Here is an 18,890-nt window from a genome sequence, read left to right as displayed (position 1 = left end):
CTGATGGAGACAAAATGAAGTTGGATAAAATAATGGAACAGTTTGAGGCCTACTGCATACCTAAACGTAACGTGACGTTTGAGAGGCATAGATTTTTCACATGTGTACAGAAAACGGGTGAGACTATTGATCAGTATATGACTGAACTGAGAAACTGAAGCAAAACATGTGAATTTGGGGGACTGACAGACTCGCTGATAAAAGACAGACTGGTGTGTGGTATTCCAGATAATGGTCTAAGGGAAAGACTGCTAAGAGAGCAAGATCTAGACCTGGGAAAAGCCATAGCACTGTGTAGGGCTACAGAGACTGTGAAGTCGCAGGCAAAGGAGCTGTTCAGTGACAGTAGCTGCAACGTGGATGCAGTGAGAAAGAACGGACACAAACCGTTTAACAAAAAGAGCGCCAATGTGAAAAAAGAGGCATGGCCAGCGAACGAAAATGAAAGGGACAATCGAAAGTCATGTAGCCGATGCGGTACACAGCATCCACCAAGAAAGTGTCCAGCATATGGTAAAACATGCAATATTTGCAACAAAAACAACCATTATGCCCGTTGCTGTAAGAACCAAGCGCAACAAAGCAAGGTCCATGCAGTAGATGAAAGCGAGATAGAGGAGTTCAATGTAGATGTTGTGTCTGAAAACAAAGAAGAAAAAAGAGACTGGATGTTGACACTAAAAGTGAATGACATACACATTCCATTTAAATTGGATACTGGAGCACAAGTTAATGTGATATCAGAGACTGATTTTAAGAAAATTAGACCCAGACCAAAGATACATGGAATAAAAGTGAAAGTGACAGGATACTCAGGTACTGATATACCAGTGAAAGGAAGATGCATTGTCAAAGTAACACACAAGGACAGAGAGCACACGCTAGCATTAATCGTGGTGCCAAAGGATGTGCAAGCCATACTAGGTTTAAAAGCCTGTGAGAGACTGAACCTGGTACAGAGAGTCCTCGTTGTGGAAAGCGAAGGAGAGACAGTCTATGATGAACTCATGAAAGAGAACAACGACCTATTTAAGGGTCTAGGCTGCCTTCCAGGAGAACACATGATCAGAGTAGATAAAAGTATGCCAACGGTCATACATCCATGCAGAAAAATTCCGTTTGCTCTTCAAAAGCAACTGAAGGCAGAGTTGGACAGGATGGAAAGCCTGAACATGATTCAGAAGATAGATGAGCCAACTGAGTGGGTGAGTTCCCTCGTCATTGTGGACAAAAAGAATGGAAAGCTCAGAATTTGCCTGGATCCAAGAGATCTAAACAGAGCAATAAAAAGAGAGCACTTCAAGCTTCCTACACGTGAGGAAATCATGTCACAGTTTGCAAATGCAAAGTATTTCAGCAAGTTAGATGCATCATCAGGATTTTGGCAGATGAAATTGGATGAAGCAAGTTCAAGACTGTGCACGTTCAACAGTCCATTTGGCAGATACAGATTCCTAAGGTTACCATTTGGCATTGCCTCAGCTCCTGAAGTGTATCACAAAACTATCCATATGATCTATGAGCACCTGGAGGGAGTTGATACATCAATGGATGACATCATAGTATGGGGAACCATGAGAACTGAGCATGACGAGAGACTGAAAAAAGTGCTGGAAGCAACAAGGAAAACAAACCTGAAGCTGAATAGAGAGAAATGCCAGCTCGGGGTGATAGAACTGACATTCGTGGGAGATATCCTTAGCAGTGAGGGCATCAGACCAGATCCCAGAAAGGTGTCCGCCATTGAGAATATGCCAAAGCCACAATGCAAAAAGGACGTGCAGAGGTTTAATGGAATGATCAACTACATGGGTAAATTCATATCCAATCTCTCAGAAAAAATGGCGCCACTGAGAAGACTAACTGAAAAGAACATAGAATGGGAATGGAATCATGAGCATGAGAAGTCATGGAGCGATCTAAAGAAACTGCTCACAGAGGAACCAGTTCTGAGGTTTTATGACCCAGCGAGACCCATCAAGATATCATCAGATGCATCACAGAGTGGGCTTGGTGCCGTTCTTCTGCAAAAATATGACTACTGGCAACCTATTGCATATGCATCGCGCTCAATGACAGACGCGGAGACGCGATATGCTCAAATAGAAAAGGAGCTGCTCAGCATCACATACGCCTGTGAAAGATTTCACCAGTTTGTGGCAGGACAAGCAATCAGTGTAGAGACAGACCATAAGCCCTTGATTGCATTGTTCCAAAAACCATTAAATAGCTGTCCGCTTAGAATACAAAGAATGATGATCAGGCTGCAACGCTATACACTGAATGTTGCGTACACACCGGGTAAACTGATGTATACAGCAGACACGTTGTCCAGAGCTGTTGACCCAAGTGAGCCCGCAAACACCAAAATGGATGAAAAAGTGAACGCCTACGTGGACATGATCGCAAGTGCACTGCCCATAGCAGCTGCAAAAATGGAGCTCATAAAGACTGAGACAAACAAAGATGAAACAATGAGACGACTGAGGAAAAGCATCTTGGATGGATGGCCCAACATGAAGCAAGACTGCTCACCTGACATGGCAGAGTACTGGAACTGCAGGGCGGAACTATCAGTGGTCGAAGACATCATCTACAAAGGAAGTAAAATAGTTATCCCAAAGAGTCTGAGAAAAGAGATGCTAAAAAGGATCCATGGAGGACATCTGGGAATCGAAAAGTGTAAGAAAAGAGCACGACAGGTGATGTACTGGCCACGAATCAACCAAGATGTGACAAATGAGGTGTCAAACTGCACAATATGCCTGAAATATCGAGCAAGCAATCCGGTAGAACCACTAAAGCCACACCCAACACCAGACAGACCTTACCATAAGGTAGGCGCTGACCTATTCTTATGTCAAGGGAAGGACTATCTTGTAGTCACAGACTATTACTCCCTGTATCCAGAGGTTTGTAGACTGTACACCACCACTGCAGATGCTGTGATAAGATGTATGAAAGCCATATTCTCCAGACATGGCGTGGCAAGCGAGGTCTTCACAGACAACGGACCCCAGTTTTACAATGCAAGTTTCCGACACTTTGCCAAAGAGTGGGACTTTGTCCACACAACGTCAAGTCCTCACTTTCCACAGTCCAATGGACTAGTGGAAAAATCGGTCCAGACAGTGAAAAGACTGATGTACAAGGCAAAAGACAGTGGAACTGACTTCTACCAAAGCATGCTTGTATACCGCACAACGCCGCTCGAGTGTGGTATGTCACCAGCCCAACTCCTTATGGGACATCTGCTAAGGTCAAACCTATCCATCCCGGAGAACCTCCTGAAAACAAAAGAGGGGGAGAAAGTGAGGAAGTTCAAAGAACAACAGAAAGAAAAGCAAAAGTACTACTATGACAGAGGAACACAAAACCTACCTGAACTCCACACTGGTGACCAAGTAAGGTTCAAAGACAAAACAAACATATGGACTCAGAAGGGAACCGTCCTGAGTGAAGTCCAACCAAGATCATACACCATTCAGACAGATGAGGGTGCTGTTCTGCGAAGAAATCGTAGGGATTTTCTCATGGGACCAGCCACAGCAGGTCAAAAGACTGATACTGTTGAACAACCTGATCACACAGCAGGTCAAAAGAGTGATACTGTTGAACAACCGGATCACACAGCTGAGAAACCATCATCTGAGGCAACAACTCAGATTCAAGGACAATCAATCAGAAAATCCTCAAGACACGTGAAGCCTCCTGAGAGACTCATTGAGCAAATTTAAGGACTATTGTTATAGAAGGAAGTAATATTATCTTATTCTTTCTTCAAGTTCTAGTGTATTTACATATTTCATGTGAACACACAAAGCAAGGTTAAAAAACCTTGATAATGATAATGTTAATGTAAGTTCATTAAGTGTTACAGTTAAAATGCAGATTAATACAAAGAAAACATGTTGTTAGTTAAAAGTAAAATACTTTTGTTTTAAGAAAGGGAGATGTAATGATATCAGCAAATAGTGATGGTATTTGCCTGTTTGATTATGATGCCTTACCAGCATGTTTGCCTGATTGATTACTTATGCCTGACCAGCAGAGGGCATGTGACAGAGCCAAGCAGTTTGGTTTTAGTTTCGCTTTTAGATGGATCACTGGCATGGTGTCTCCTGTAATGCTGTTAAAAAGAGTTGAACAGACTTTAGATTAAAAGACATTCTCTTTCATAAATGTCTCGTCATTGAACCCACAAAGAAATCAATACAAGGTCGATGATCAGCCATGATCTTATTGAATGGCGGAGCAGGCTCGAGGGGCCGTATGGCCTACTCCTGCTCCTAATTCTTATGTTCTTATGTTCTTAAGTCAGAACAAAGTCATTCAGCACCAGCCACACCACTCCCTGTAGACTTTAGCAATTTTAAAGAACTTTAGAAAACACCAAACACTTAGTCAATTGGAGCAACATTCATTAGAAATCAATTAGAAACTAACGTGAAAACAGTTGATGATCCCTTTAAATAACACTGGTGGGGGTTCCTTCCTCCTACTGAACACATGTTGAGCTGTGTGAGCTTAAGTGAAGGCATTAGCTGGAGCACTGATCACCAAAATCACAGCGCTGGCGTCAAATCAGCTTTTCACGCTGATTGACGTCATGATCTGCCTACTCTGTATACTTCCGGCAGACGCTCACTGCATGCACTAACGCCCTCATCAATATGGCGTCAGGCGCGACTTGCACTAGAAGTGTGCGCGCGGGCCACGGACGCCATTTTGGACTTCTAAGAGCACCCGTAGCACCCAAAAAACGGCTCTGAATTTTGTGCCCATTATCTTTTGACTTTCATTTAGATGAAGTCGGGCCACTTACTGACCCTTTGGTCATGCGAGCTGATCTCATACCAACTTACGTACCAATAAAGGATAAATATGCAAACAAGAAGTATTACATATAAATAGATAAAAACATATAGAAGTCACAACAGGAAACAGGGCATTTGCCCAACCAGTCCATATTGGTGTTTTTGCTCCATAAGAACAAATAGTTCTAATCACATTTACACAGACTCTTCTCATAAGAACATAAGAAGTAGGAGCAGGAGTAGGCCATACGGCCCCTCGGGCCTGCTCCACCATTCAATAGGATCATGGCTGATCCGAACCTAGACTCACATTCACTTCCCTGCCCGCTCCCCGTAACCCCTAATTCCCTTATCATGTACCTTCAAAACCTTTTCCTTCGTCCATCTATCCAATCGATTCTTGAATGCTTTTTGAATGAAACATGGTTTTTGCCTCAACCACTAACACTGGAAATGAATTCCACAGCTTCACGACTCTGTGAGCAAAGCAGTTTTTCTGGCCGTCTGTTTCGTATCTCTTACATTTACGGGGAGATTTTAACTCTACCCAGCTGGCGGAAACCCGGTTAAAATGCTCAGTGTTATTTACCTGCAGAAAGCTGAACTTAAGGTGGAAGTTTAGGCTCGATTTCAGATTGGAAGTGAAGTGAGGTTGAGGCTGAAGGTGGAACTGAATTTGAGTTGTGGTTGCGGTTGAAGGAGAAGCTGAAGGTGACGAACTGATTGAAGTTAAGGTTTAGGCAGCGATTAAATTTGATACTGAAGTTGAGGTTGAATATAAGACGAAGTTTGTGACAAAGTTTGAAGTTGAGGCTGCAGTGGAATTCAAAGCTCTGGTGGAGCCGATAAATCCCCAGGGCCTGATAATCTACATCCCAGGGTACTTAAGGAAGTGGCCCTAGAAATAGTAGATGCATTGCTGGTCATCTTCCAGAACTCGATAGACTCTGGAACAGTCCCCATGGATTGGAGGGTAGCTAATGTTACCCCACTGTTCAAAAAAGGTGGCAGAGAAAAAGCGGGGAATTATAGACCGGTAAGCCTGACATCGGTAGTGGGGAAAATGCTAGAGTCCATTATAAAAGATGTAATAGCAGAGCACTTGGAAAGCAGTGACAGGATTGGACAAAGTCAACATGGATTTACAAAAGGTAAATCATGCTTGACTAATCTACTGGAATTTTTTGAGGATGTAACTGGTAAAATAGATAAGGGAGAACCAGTGGATGTGGTGCATTTGGACTTTCAGAAGGCTTTCGATAAGGTCCCGCATAAGAGGTTAGCATGCAAAATTAAGGCACATGGGATTGGGGGCAAGGTATTGACTTGGATAGAGAACTGGTTGGCGGACAGAAAGCAAAGAGTTGAAATAAACGGGTCGTTTTCCGAGTGACAGGCAGTGACTAGTGGGGTACCGCAAGGATTGGTCCTAGGACCCCAGCTGTTCACAATATATATTAATGATCTGGATGAGGGAATTGGATGTAATATCTCCAAATTTGCAGACGACACAAAGCTGGGTGGGAGGGTATGCTGTGAGGAGGATGTCGTGAAACTCCAGTACGATTTGGACAGGTTGGGTGATTGGGCAGAAACATGGCAAATGCACTATAATGTGGATAAATGTGAGGTTATCCACTTTGGTGGCAAAAACAGGAAGGCAGATTATTATTTGAATGGCAATAGATTGGGAGAAGGGGAAGTGCAAAGAGACCTGGGTGTTCTTGTGCACCAGTCGCTGAAGGTAAGCATGCAGGTGCAGCAGGCGGTTAAGAAGGCAAATGGTATGTTGGCCTTTGTAGCAAGAGGGTTTGAGTACAGGAACAAGGAAGTCTTGCTGCAGTTGTACAGGGCCTTGGTGAGACCGCACCTTGAGTATTGTGTGCAGTTTTGGTCACCTTACCTGAGGAAGGACGTTCTTGCCATGGAGGGAGTGCAGCGAAGATTCACCAGGCTGATACCTGGGATGGCAGGAATGACGTATGAGGAGAGATTGTGTCGATTGGGCTTATACTCACTGGAGTTTAGAAGAATGAGAGGGGATCTCATCGAAACCTATAAAATTCTGTCAGGTCTGGACAGACTAGATGCAGAAAGGATATTTCTGATGGCTGGGGAGTCCAGAACCAGGGGTCATAGACTAAGGATAAGGGGTAAGCCATTTAGGACTGAAATGAGGGGGAATTTCTTCACCCAGAGAGTGGTGAACCTGTGGAATTCTCTGCCACAGAGGGCGGTGGAGGCCAGTTCATTAAATATATTCAAGAAAGAGTTGGATATATTTCTTGAGGCTAAAGGGATCAAGGGATATGGGGAGAAAGCAGGGACAGGGTACTGAATTTGAATGATCAGCCATGATCTCATTAAATGGCGGAGCAGACTCGAGGGGCCAAATGGCCTACTCCTGCTCCTATCTTCTATGTTTCTATGTTTCTATGAATTTAAGATTGAGGTTGAATTGCAGACAAAGCTGAAGGTAAAGCAACGTTTGAGGCTGAGATTGAGGCTGAGTTAAGTTCATGTTTAAACTGCGAGCCAACCTCCAGTTTAAGGTTTTTTCCCCTCTCCAATTTTCTCCTCCTCAAGGCATTGACTCCTTGCTGGGACACAGTTCCGCAGAATGCAGTCATCTTCTCATTCCCTCACTCAATTATTCAGATGGGAGCCCTAACAGTAAATGTTGGCTGGCCATTCAACCTCGGAGACATCCTGGTCCAGCACAATCCTCAGACGACATCCACATACATGTACAGTTCCAGTATTGGTCTATATAGATAGTGATCAGGAATGGGGATCCTGGGAACATTCCCCTCCCAAGCCATCCTGATGGTCACATGCTACAATGATAATGGAGTTCTTGACTAATCACGGCAATCAATCTCTATCAATTAGTCTACAACAGACCCAGACATGAGGCGAGGAAACTGGTGGAAAGCTTTGGGAACCATAGGCCCAAAGTCTCCTCTTCCTCCGAAGCATGCTGCACTTACCACACGTCATGTCACAAATTCCTCATATACTGTATTCCAAAATATTACTTTCTGAATGAAATCAATCTAATTTGCTTTTAACTGAATCAATACTAACTGCTTCCACCGGGTTCCGAGGGAGTCTATTCCAGAGATTTACCACTCGCTCACTAAAATATTGTTTCTGCTGCTTAGTTTTGAACTTACCCCCCTTCAAGCACAGGTCGTGTCCTCTGGTTCCACTGTTCTGGACAAGGTGATCCTTGAACTGCTGCAGTCCTTGTGGTGATGGATGGTGCTCCACGATGGTATTAATATTACTGATCTTCACGCAGCGTCTGAACGTGGCTGGCTAGGCCTCGCCAAAGGGAATCAAGAGTCAACCACATAGTGTGGGACATGAATAATGTGTGGGCCAGACCCTGTAGCGGTTTTATATCTAACTTTGTTTTTTTTTGTGTTTTTCTTTCTAGGTTTTTGGTGGCCTTGTTTGGATCCTAGTGGCTTCTTCTCGAGTTGCATTTCCAGACGATCAAGGCTGGGTGATGTTTGTTTCAGTCTTCTGCTTTGTTATAACTACATTGCTGCTCATACTATACATGGCTGGCGTTCAGGAGAGTTCATCCGCATGGACTGCAGTGGTATGGACTTCTTTGAGCATCGTATTACACAACAGAACAGTTCCCAAATCTACTGCAATATTCTAACTTCAGGAACATATTTTCTGTTCCATAACCTTCCAGTGAGTTCCCTAATTATGATGTGTGCAGCAGGGATCTCGGAGTAAAAATACACAAATCACTAAAAGTTGCGCCACAGGTTAGCAAGGCCATAAAAAAAGTAAACCAAGCACTAGGGTTTATTTCTAGAGGGATACAATTGAAAAGTAGGGAAGTTATGGTAAACCTGTATCGAACCTTGGTTAGACCACACTTAGAGTACAGCGTACAGTTATGGTCGCCATATTATAAAAGGGATATAGAGGCACTGGAGAAGGTGCAGAGAAGATTTACAAGGATGATACCAGAAATGTGAGGGTATACCTATCAGGAAAGGATGAACAGGCTGGGTCTTTTTTCTCTTCAAAAAAGAAGGCTGAGGGGTGACCTAATAGAGGTTTTTAAAATTAAGAAAGGTTTTGATAGAGTAGACACAGAGAGAATGTTTCCATTTGTGGGGAAGAGCATAGCTAGAGGCCATCAATAAAAGATAGTCACCAAGAAATCCAATAGGGAATTCAGAAGAAACTTCTTTACCCAAAGTGTGGTCAGAATGTGGAACTCGCTACCACAGGTATTATGTCTGTGTATAATTGAGACACGGACTGCAGGAGTTGATTATAACAAGTCTTTACTGAATGGAGACAACCTGGAAACTGAAACTACAGAAGCCTGCTAGGGCCTTTTATACAGGGGTGGTCACTGCCGGTACTGCAGTCTGAGACCAGTTATTCCCTTAAAGGTACATACACAACAATTCCTCCCCTTTTAGATAAACAGTACATAACATTCATTTAACAACTAAATAATAACTAATTACAATTACAATTACGGTTGCTAGATACATTGGTTGAAGTTAAGCAATTATAAGTTCAGCCTTTGAGGAGGCTTCCTGATTCTGTCTGGATAACACCTCTTTGGGATATCAGGTTCTTCTGGCAAGGTTGAGTCGGGATCAATGTCGTTGTTTGGTTTGTCTGCTTCCAATATCACCGATTCTGCGGTAGATGCAATTGGTACTTCGGTTTCATCGCCAGGTGAATCAGATCGTGGTGTGGAGTTGATGTTTTCCAGTGACTCTAGAATCTGGTCAGCATGGCATCTTACAATGCTCTCTCCAACGTCCACGGTATACATTAGAGATCCTTGCCGTGTACAGATCGTTCCTGGCTGCCATTTCTCTGTGCGGTAGTCCCGGGCCAAAACTGGTTGGCCTATCTTAAAACTCCTGGTCGGCCTTTCATTCATACTCTGAAACTGCCTGTTCTCCACATCTCTTCTGACGTTTGGCTTAACCAAATCCAAGCGGCATCGTAGTCTTCGATTGAAGAACATCATGGCTGGAGTTTGGTTGGTAACCGCATGTGTCGCATTCCGGTAGGCAAACAAGAAGTTATCCACCTTGTGTTGTAGGGGTATATCTTCATTACACATTGCCTTGATAGCCTTCTTGAATGTTTGAACAAACCTCTCGGCCAATCCATTAGTGGCTGGATGATATGGGGCGGATGTGTAATGCTTAACACCATTGTTCTTTAAGAACCTCCGGAACTCTTCAGACACAAACTGTGGTCCATTGTCAGAGCACAGCCCATTCCTGGCGAATATGGTTCGTAAGACTGTGATAGTTTTTTCTGTGGTGGTTGAGGACATTTTTATTACCTCTGGCCACTTTGAATGTGCATCCACCGCAATTAAAAACATCGAGTCCATAAAGGGACCAGCAAAATCAATGTGCACCCTTTGCCATGGAGATGAGGGCCACTCCCATGGATGTAGAGCGGCTTGTGGTGGGGCGTTTTGGACCTTCTGGCATCCTGTACAGCTCTTGGTCATCTCTTCGATTTCTCTATTGATTACCGGCCACCACACAAACGCTCTGGCTAAGTTCTTCATTTTTACCCCTCCCAGATGACCCTCATGAAGCTCATTGAGCACTCTATCCTTCAATTTGGGTGGAATTACTACTCTGGATCCACACATCAAGGTTCCTCCGCACACTGACAGCTGTTCTCTTCTCGGCGAGAATGCTGGCAGCAGTGGTTCGCCATGTGCTGGCCATCCCTTCACCGTTAAATCATAGACCCAGGAGAGTGTCGGGTCATTTCGTGTTTCCTTTTCTATGTTTGCATTCGTCACAGGGAGACATTCGACTATAGTCGAGTGGAATAGCTCCACTGGATCTACTGCCAGTTCTCCTTCCACCGTCGGCAACGGTAGGCGCGACAATCCATCAGCATTCCCATGCTGTTTAGTTCCTTTGTACTCGATGTCATATTGGTGTGCCCCTAGGAAAAGGGACCACCTCTGTAGCCGTTGTGCCGTCATTATCGGTACACCCTTCTGAGGGTTGAAAATGGAGACGAGAGGTTGATGATCAGTTAGTAGAGTAAATTTCTGACTGTGCAGGTAGTGATTGAACTTCTTCACCCCCCACACCAGGCTAAGGGCCTCTCTGTCAATCTGGGCGTAGTTACGCTCGGCTGAAGTTAACGAGCGTGACGCAAAAGCTATCGGCCTCTCTGAACCATCAAGGAATTTATGTGACAGTACCGCCCCAATGCCGTAGGGAGATGCATCACACGCCAGTCTTATCGGTAGTGATGGGTTGTAGTGAGCCAATACTTCTCTTGAAGTGATTAGGTCCTTACTCTTCTGAAAGGCCCGCTTACATTCATCGCTCCATTTCCGTGCTACTCCCGTTCGTAGTAGGACGTTCAGTGGATGCAGAATTGTGGACAAATTCAGCAAAAACTTATGGTAGTAATTCACCAATCCGAGGAATGACCTCAGTTGCGACACATTTTCAGGCGCTGGAGCCTTAACTACCGCTTCAATTTTGTCAGGGGACTTATGCAACCCCTCTTCATCAATCACGTGGCCACAATACGATATCTGTTTCTTAAAAAACTCGCAATTGGGGCGATTGGCTCGTAGCCCATGTTCACGTAGTCTAGTGAGCACCTGCTCTAGGTTGGCAAGGTGTGCACTGTCATCTTCACCTGTCACTAGGATGCCGTCCAAGTAACACTGAGTCCCCGGAATCCCTTGCAGGACTTGTTCCATCGCTCTTTGCCATATCGCCGGAGCTTATGCTACTCCGAATACCAGTCGATTATACTGGTAAAGACCTTTGTGAGTGTTTATCGTGAGATACTTCCTAGAGGATTCTGCAACCTCCATCTGCAAAGATGCTTGTGCTAGGTCAATTTTTGTAAAACGCTTCCTTCCAGATAGTGAGGCGAAGATATCTTCTATCCTTGGAAGAGGATATTGTACTGTGTGAAGAACTGGGTTCACCGTCACCTTGAAGTCCCCATAGATGCGAACCTTCCTTGGCTCCTCAGACTTATTGTTTAACGTTTTCTTCATGACAGGAACGATGGGTGTCGCCCACTCACTCCAGTCTACCTTAGATAACACGCCTGCATTCTCCAGATTCTCCAGCTCTGCCTCGACGGCTGGGCGAATTGCATATGGTACCGGTCTTGCTTTGAAAAACTTGGGAATTGCATTATCGAAGACAGTGATATCGCCAGTCTTTGGCATCTTGAAAATCTAAGATGGCGCCTCCCGCGCTTTGCCTTCGTCCCCGACGGATCAAAATGGCGTCTCCCGCGCTTTTCCTTCTTCCCCACCGAGTTAAGATGGCGCCTCCCGCGCTTTCCCGCCGCTGCCGCTGCTGCCAACGCTGTTGCTGGCGATTATATTTGTTTTACTATCTTGTAATGGCGACGCCCTATGGTCTTCGCGCCTCCCCGATCGCTGCTGCCAACACCGTTCTCCGCGGTATTTTTATTTTTCTATCGCGCTTCAATATTTGCTCTGTTAATTGAAGAACCGTTCCCGTCGTGGAGCGGACCATCTGGGACACTTCCCTCCCCCTTCTTAGGTCCGAACGCTGCCCAGCTTCGAAGCACCGGCCGCGCCCTGTGTGCTCCACCCTCTCTCTCTCTCTTTGCTTCCCGACTCGCTGCCCGGCCCCGTTGCAGAGCCACCCGATCGAGCTCTAGCCCGCCGCAGCCCAGGAAGGATCAGTGCACTACCTGCCACCAGCCCGATTAGCTGGGAAACCACAGACTGGAGAACCAAGCCTGGCTCTCGACAGTCTCTCCTGCACTTTTCAATTCGATGATTTGGAGGGCGGTTGCCCACGGTCGATGCCCGTTTCTCGAGTTTCTTTGGATTTTTTTTTTTTTCTTTCTTCTGGCTTCGACCTTCAATAACGTCGTCTGAGGTGCGGCCGAGTTGCAGGTAAGTTCGTTTCTTACTCGTCGCCAGTATTATGTCCGTGTATAATTGAGACACGGACTGCAGGAGTTGATTATAACAAGTCTTTACTGAATGGAGACAACATGGAAACTGAAACTACAGAAGCCTGCTAGGGCCTTTTATACAGGGGTGGTCACTGCCGGTACTGCAGTCTGAGACCAGTTATTCCCTTAAAGGTACATACACAACAACAGGGAGTGGTTGAAGTGAATAGTATAGATGCATTTAAAGGGAGGCTAGACAAGCATACGAGGGAGAAGGGAATAGAGGGTTATGCTGATAGATTTAGATGAGGAAAGACGGGAGGAGGCTCGAGTGGAGCATAAACACCGGCATGGACTGGTTGGGCCGAATGGCCTGTTTCTGTGCCATATATCCGATGTAATCCTATGTAAAGATCAAGTTAACAAACTGAAATGCATTATTTTATTTGATATCTCACTCCAGCAGGGTAGAATACTCACAAATCCCTCAAATCTACCCCATATCCTTAGAACACATTTAGTGATAACAGGAAATGGAAAAAGCGGACCAGTAGGATTCCAGCGAGAACGGGGTGGTAAGACTGAATGCTGAATTTCAAAGGCCTCTCTCCACCCTGTTTCCGCTGGGTGGGATGAGTTGAAATTGCTCTCCAACCAATCATTAACAAATTCACAAATGCTGCCAATGCTGGGGTTCAGCTCCATGGGTGTTGGCAGCCCAGGTAGTGGCTGTACGGAGAATCACACAGATTGCCTTTTCTCCTGTGATTCCATAATGGCAGCCAGTATGCCAAATTGTGTCGTGAGTAATCATCAAAAAATCTTTAAAAATATATATATATAAATGTGTGGCTAATAAATATGGGTTTCAAAGCGCAGATTCAGATGAGTAAAGTGTTGTATAATTGGCAGGGGTTCTATTTGTGATTTCATTTAGATAGAGCTGATGTCATCGCTTCTATTCCAGTGAGCAGCACTTCAAGAGTACATGAAATTACAAAATAATTTTACTTCCATTACAGGATAGGTCAGGGTGCGCGACCCAAAGTTACGGCTGGGGCTCAAGCGGGGCGCTGTGCACAGCGATGACATCATCATCAGAGGCGCAACGCCACGGGGCGCTACTGGCTCTCGCCACCACTAACTTCCCACTGAATTTCGTGGGAGGCGTTAGCAGTGCCCGCTGGGTTGCTGGGGCTTTGTGCCCTGTTAGTGACCCTCGGGGCCGCTAACGGGGGGCGCAAAGCTACCTAATTTTTCCCCCTCTGACTCTATGACAGAGAGACAATGCAGGCACGATGGGCCGAATGGCCTTCTTCTGCGCTGTTAAATTCTGATTACCATTGGTCGATAGTGACAGAAAGGGCTTGCATAGAAACCCACACCTTCCATCCAACTCAGCCCTAGATAAGGGCCCAGATTTTGTCTAGTTATTTTATATACACATATATGCAAACTCTTGAAAGAGAAAGTGGGAGGGAAAGAGAATTATTGAAAAAAAATGAATATAAGAGATAATGGTTATGAAATCTTAAATCTGTCATAATATAAACAGCACTGAAACAAGCTACTCATCCCACCGTTGTATTTTGTAAATGGTTTCATGTCGGTGATATTATTTTGGACCCTTTAGTTTTCTCCTCTCCTCTCCTCACCTGAAGGTGCTGACTCTTGCTGGGGAGCAGTTCTGTGGGTACCTGCTGCCCTTTGGTACCTCAGCCAAGTCGCCATTATTCACGTGTGGAACTGGTCAATGAGGGTCAACGGGTTCTGTGACTGACCTGTCCTCACACAAGCACTTCCGAGCAGCGGGGAGCTACCGGAGCGCGAAGCATTGTTTCTATTCTATTGTTTCCATACCAGTGCTTCCGACATGTCTTCATTTTTCCTCAACTGAAGATTCCCTTCTCTGTGGTTGACATGGCCCTTGACCGTGCCCGTTCTATCTCCCGCACTTCTGCCCTCATCCCTGCCCCTCCCTCCCAGAACCACGATAGAGTTCCCCTTGTCCTCACCTTTCACCCCACCAGCCTCCACATTCAACAGATCATCCTCCGCCATTTCCGCCACCTCCAGCATGATCCCACCACTAAACACTTCTTCCCCTCACCTCCTCTTTCAGCATTCCAAAGGGACCGCTCCCTCTGCGACACCCTGGTCCACTCCTCTATCACCCCCAACACCCCTTCCCCTTCAGCCGGCACCTTCCCGTGCAAGCGCAGGAGATGCAACACATGCCCTTATACCTCCCCACTTCCCACTGTCCAGGGCCCCAAACACCCCTTCCAGGTGAAACAGCGATTTACTTGTACTTCTTGCAATTTAATATACTGTATTCGCTGCTCACGATGTGGTCTCCTCTACATTGGGGAGACCAAACGCAGATTGGGTGACCGCTTTGCGGAACACCCCCATTCAGTCTGTAAGGGTGACCCCGAGCTTCCGGTCGCCTGCCACTTTAATTCCCCGCTCCACTCCCACTCAGACCTCACCGTCTTAGGCCTCTTACATTGTTCCACTGAAGCTCAACGTAAGCTTGAGAAACAGCACCTCATCTTTCGATTAGACACTTTACAGCCTTCTGGACTCAACATAGAGTTCAACAATTTCTGATCATAACCTCGGCCCCTATTATTCATATTTTTTTCCCACTTTTTTTTCTCTTCTCTCCCACATGGCAGCTGTCTTTCATTCTGCCAGCACAATTTACACTTCATCTACAGCTAGCTTTTGATTCTTAACATGTCCCATTACCATCTCCTTTTGCCTTGAATATCTCTTAATGTCTGTTAACCTCTCCTGCCTTCTATCCTATCACAGACCTTCCCTTTTGTTCTTTCATCCCCTCCCCCCCTTTCCCAGCTCCCACACTTGCTTAAAAATCTGTTCCATTTCCTGCTTTTTTCAAGTTCTGACGAAAGGTCATCAACCTGAAACGTTAACTCTGTTTCTCTCTTCACAGATGCTGCCTAACCTGCTGAGTATCTCCAGCATTTTCTGTTTTTGTTTCTATTCACGTGCCTAGCTCAAGGGCAACCATTGCAGCGTCCCTACTGGGACCTCTTTGGCTCTTCTCAGAGGGCAATGCATTTACCAACTGAACCTTTGGTGGAGCCGACTGTAAAATGATTGTGTGAATTGATTTCTCATTCTGTGCTTCCTCTTCTCTTCCAGGATGTTTTCTACCACTTCACTGCAGCTGTGTTTTATTTAAGTATTGCAGTTTTGGAAACTCGTGACACAAGATTTGTTTTGATCCACCACATTGCAAAATATTATAGACTGAACATCGCTGCCTCAGTAAGTCACCCTGCATTTGTTGAAATTCTCTCTCTCACTTGTACAGAACCTATGCTGTATACGGGATCAGTACAATGTTTAACAAACGGACAAAATAAGTCCAATCGTTTTGAGTAAAGAATCAGCAGAACAATAACCAACAACTTTTTAAAAACTCAAATTTAAGTGACAAAGCCAGTTGATGGTATTAGCAGATGTACATTGAACCTGTTGCTATCCCATTCCTCTCTCCACCAGTTTTAATGTAGGCATTAATCAGTTTATTTGAATATAAGGTTAACATTTCCAGTAAGTAACAGATAGAGGAATGCTCCATAGGCACCTGGTACTGTTCTTCATGTGTGAGTTTGGGCACTCGGCCTCCATATACCCAGCTGGAGTCTCTGGATTATGATCGGGACCAGGAAACCAGCTGATTTGTTTCTTTTCCTCCGTCTCCCTAGACCACCGGTGCTGAGGCTAATTGTAGCATCTCAATTGGCGCCACAGCTGGAATCAGCTAACTCAGCACAGACCAGGGGTCAGACCCGTTACCCTCTGGTCTGTACACCCCAGTGCAATGTCGGGTGGCACCTTCGTCTGTGGACTGAACTATTTTCAGTGCTGTTGATGGATTGCAAATATTGTTTGCCAATGCAGGCTTACTCTGAGATGTCCGGGATGGGAAAGGGGAAATGCCGTAAAGAGCTGCTCATCTGGGTTGGGTCTCAGGCACGTCTTGGGGTAAAGTAGAGGGAGCTGTGCTCTGCATCCTACTGTCCCATAAATTACCCGGAAGTGATTAATGCTGACACTGGATGTCCAAAACAGAAATGTCTTCCCCTCCCCAGCACGAATGATGTTCACCTTGACGAGTAGAGAAGTGTATACAAATTTCTTTCTCCATAATTGATGGTGAAATTCTATTCTTCCCTTGCCTGCTCTGTGCCATGTTAACAGCTCCAGGTCAGAAAGTAGTAGTGGTGATGGTGTTGAGAACATAACAACTGCGTCCAATCCTGCCCTCCCTTTCTCCCCTTTGAAGCACCTGGACTGTCACCCTAAGTGAGATCAGCCAACTGAGAACAGATTGGGGATCAAAGGTGGCATCAGTCTGGTCTGTGAGACTTAGCTTACCACTGGGTGAACCTTTGAACCACTTGTGCGCTTTCTTGAGTTGGAAGATATTTCATGAATATTTCTAGGTGCAGAATGGAATGTAGATCGAAATTCTCTTTAAAATGGTACAAATCTATTCTGGGTAAAGCTTTCCTATTGAGATATTATTTTCCTGTCAAACATTCTGGTGTCTCGCTGTTTCAGGTGTTTGCATTCCTGGCCACCTTGCTTTACACGATACATGCGATACTGTCAATCGTGAGATGGAAGTCCTCCTCATGAACATCAAGACAAGCAGCAAATGTCAACATCTAACCTGAAGATTTTTGCCTCCATCCCAAAATTACTTATTGCTCTTTCCTTAATATTGTTATACATCATTCTCATTCGCAACTGTAATTACAGCATTTTTATATATAACCAGGGAGTTTCTCAATAGAACAAATGGGATATGAAATGAATTTAGTATTTAAAGGTTGTGAATGCTAAAGGTTCCATAGGGTAGTGGAAATCTGGAACTCTTCCCCCCAATAAGCCAGGTCAATTTCAAAATTTGAGAACTGAGATTGTAGAACTTTTGTTAGGCAAGGGTATTAAGGGTTACAGAACTAAGGTGGGTAGATGGAGGTAAGATACAGATCGTCCACGATCTCATTGAATGGTGGAACAGACTCGAGGGGCTGAAGAGTCTACTCGTGTTCCTATGTTCCGTATCCCATAGATAGCTTGTATCTTGTTTATACCACTCACCTTTGTGAAGCGGTTGAAAATTTAAGAGACCCTCTAAGCAATTCTTAAGCTGTAAAGACTTTTGTGTGGATGAGCTTCCATTGAGTTGAGAATATGGAAGGAATTTGCAATGAATGGCTAATCTGTAGCCTCAGAGACTAGAAGGCTGGTCTCTACAATAGATAATAGGGTGGATTTTCCTCTCACAGTGTTTGGGTGTAAAGGGCAGCCTGGGAGGATAATGGGCAGATAAGATCGCACGTCCAGAAAGTAGCCTGTCAGATCTTCTTCTCATTAATTTAAGTGGATGGAAAGCCATAAGAGCCGTGCAATCCTCCCCATCCTGACTTTCCTCTATATGGCTCACCCAGGAGAGTCTTTACACCCAAGCACCGAAAGGGAAAAATCTGCCCGTATATGTTGAACCCTTATCCATGCATTTATAATAATCTTATTGTACTAGTTCTGATATTTAATAAACTGATAATCTATCATTTTTCATTTTGTATATTTGATTCACAGCAATTTGTTCACATATATTGTTACAGATTTGCTCATTTGCATTTTGGCTGCAAGATTAGTTGACTTGTATCAAATATTCTTACTTTAACTAAAAGCAGAAAATGCTGGAAATACTCAGCAGGTCAGGCAGCATCTGTGGAGAGAGAAACAGAGTTAACGCTTCAGGTCGATGACCTTTCACAGAATCACAGAATCACAGAATCTACAGTGCAGTTAGAGGCCATTTCGGCCCATTGAGCCTGCACCGACACATATCCCACCCTATCCCCGTAACCCCACGTATTTAATCCCCTAAAACTAAGGGTCAATTTATCATAGCCAAATCAACCTAACCTGCACATCGTCTGAACTAGAAAAAGTTAGAGATGTAACAGGTTTTAAGCAAGTGCAGGAACAGGTAAAGGGGGGAGGGAGGGGAAGAAAGAACAAAAGGAAAGTTCTGTGATAGGATGGAAGGCAGGAGAGGTTAAATGACAAAAG

The 18,890-nt window shown here is 44.8% G+C and overlaps 1 protein-coding gene across 1 annotated transcript in view; it reads left to right on the top strand.

The window, feature by feature from the left end:
• Window positions 1–18,787, top strand: part of LOC147112992 (myelin and lymphocyte protein-like) — a 37,069-nt gene extending 18,282 nt beyond the window's left edge. The window contains exons 2-4 of the mRNA XM_085996256.1: window positions 8,260–8,427; window positions 15,936–16,061; window positions 17,364–18,787. Of these exons, the coding sequence (XP_085852382.1) occupies window positions 8,260–8,427; window positions 15,936–16,061; window positions 17,364–17,441 (372 nt within the window). The 3' untranslated portion in view covers window positions 17,442–18,787. The remainder of the gene's footprint in view (window positions 1–8,259; window positions 8,428–15,935; window positions 16,062–17,363) is intronic.
• Window positions 18,788–18,890: the final 103 nt, after the last annotated feature.

Source organism: Somniosus microcephalus, chromosome 9 (genome assembly GCF_052327205.1).
Source record: "Somniosus microcephalus isolate GS21.2 chromosome 9, FLI_Smic_1.0, whole genome shotgun sequence".
In the NCBI taxonomy this organism is placed as follows: domain Eukaryota; kingdom Metazoa; phylum Chordata; class Chondrichthyes; order Squaliformes; family Somniosidae; genus Somniosus; species Somniosus microcephalus.
Note: the sequence above shows the minus strand (reverse complement) of the source record. Positions and strands in the feature narration are given on the sequence as shown.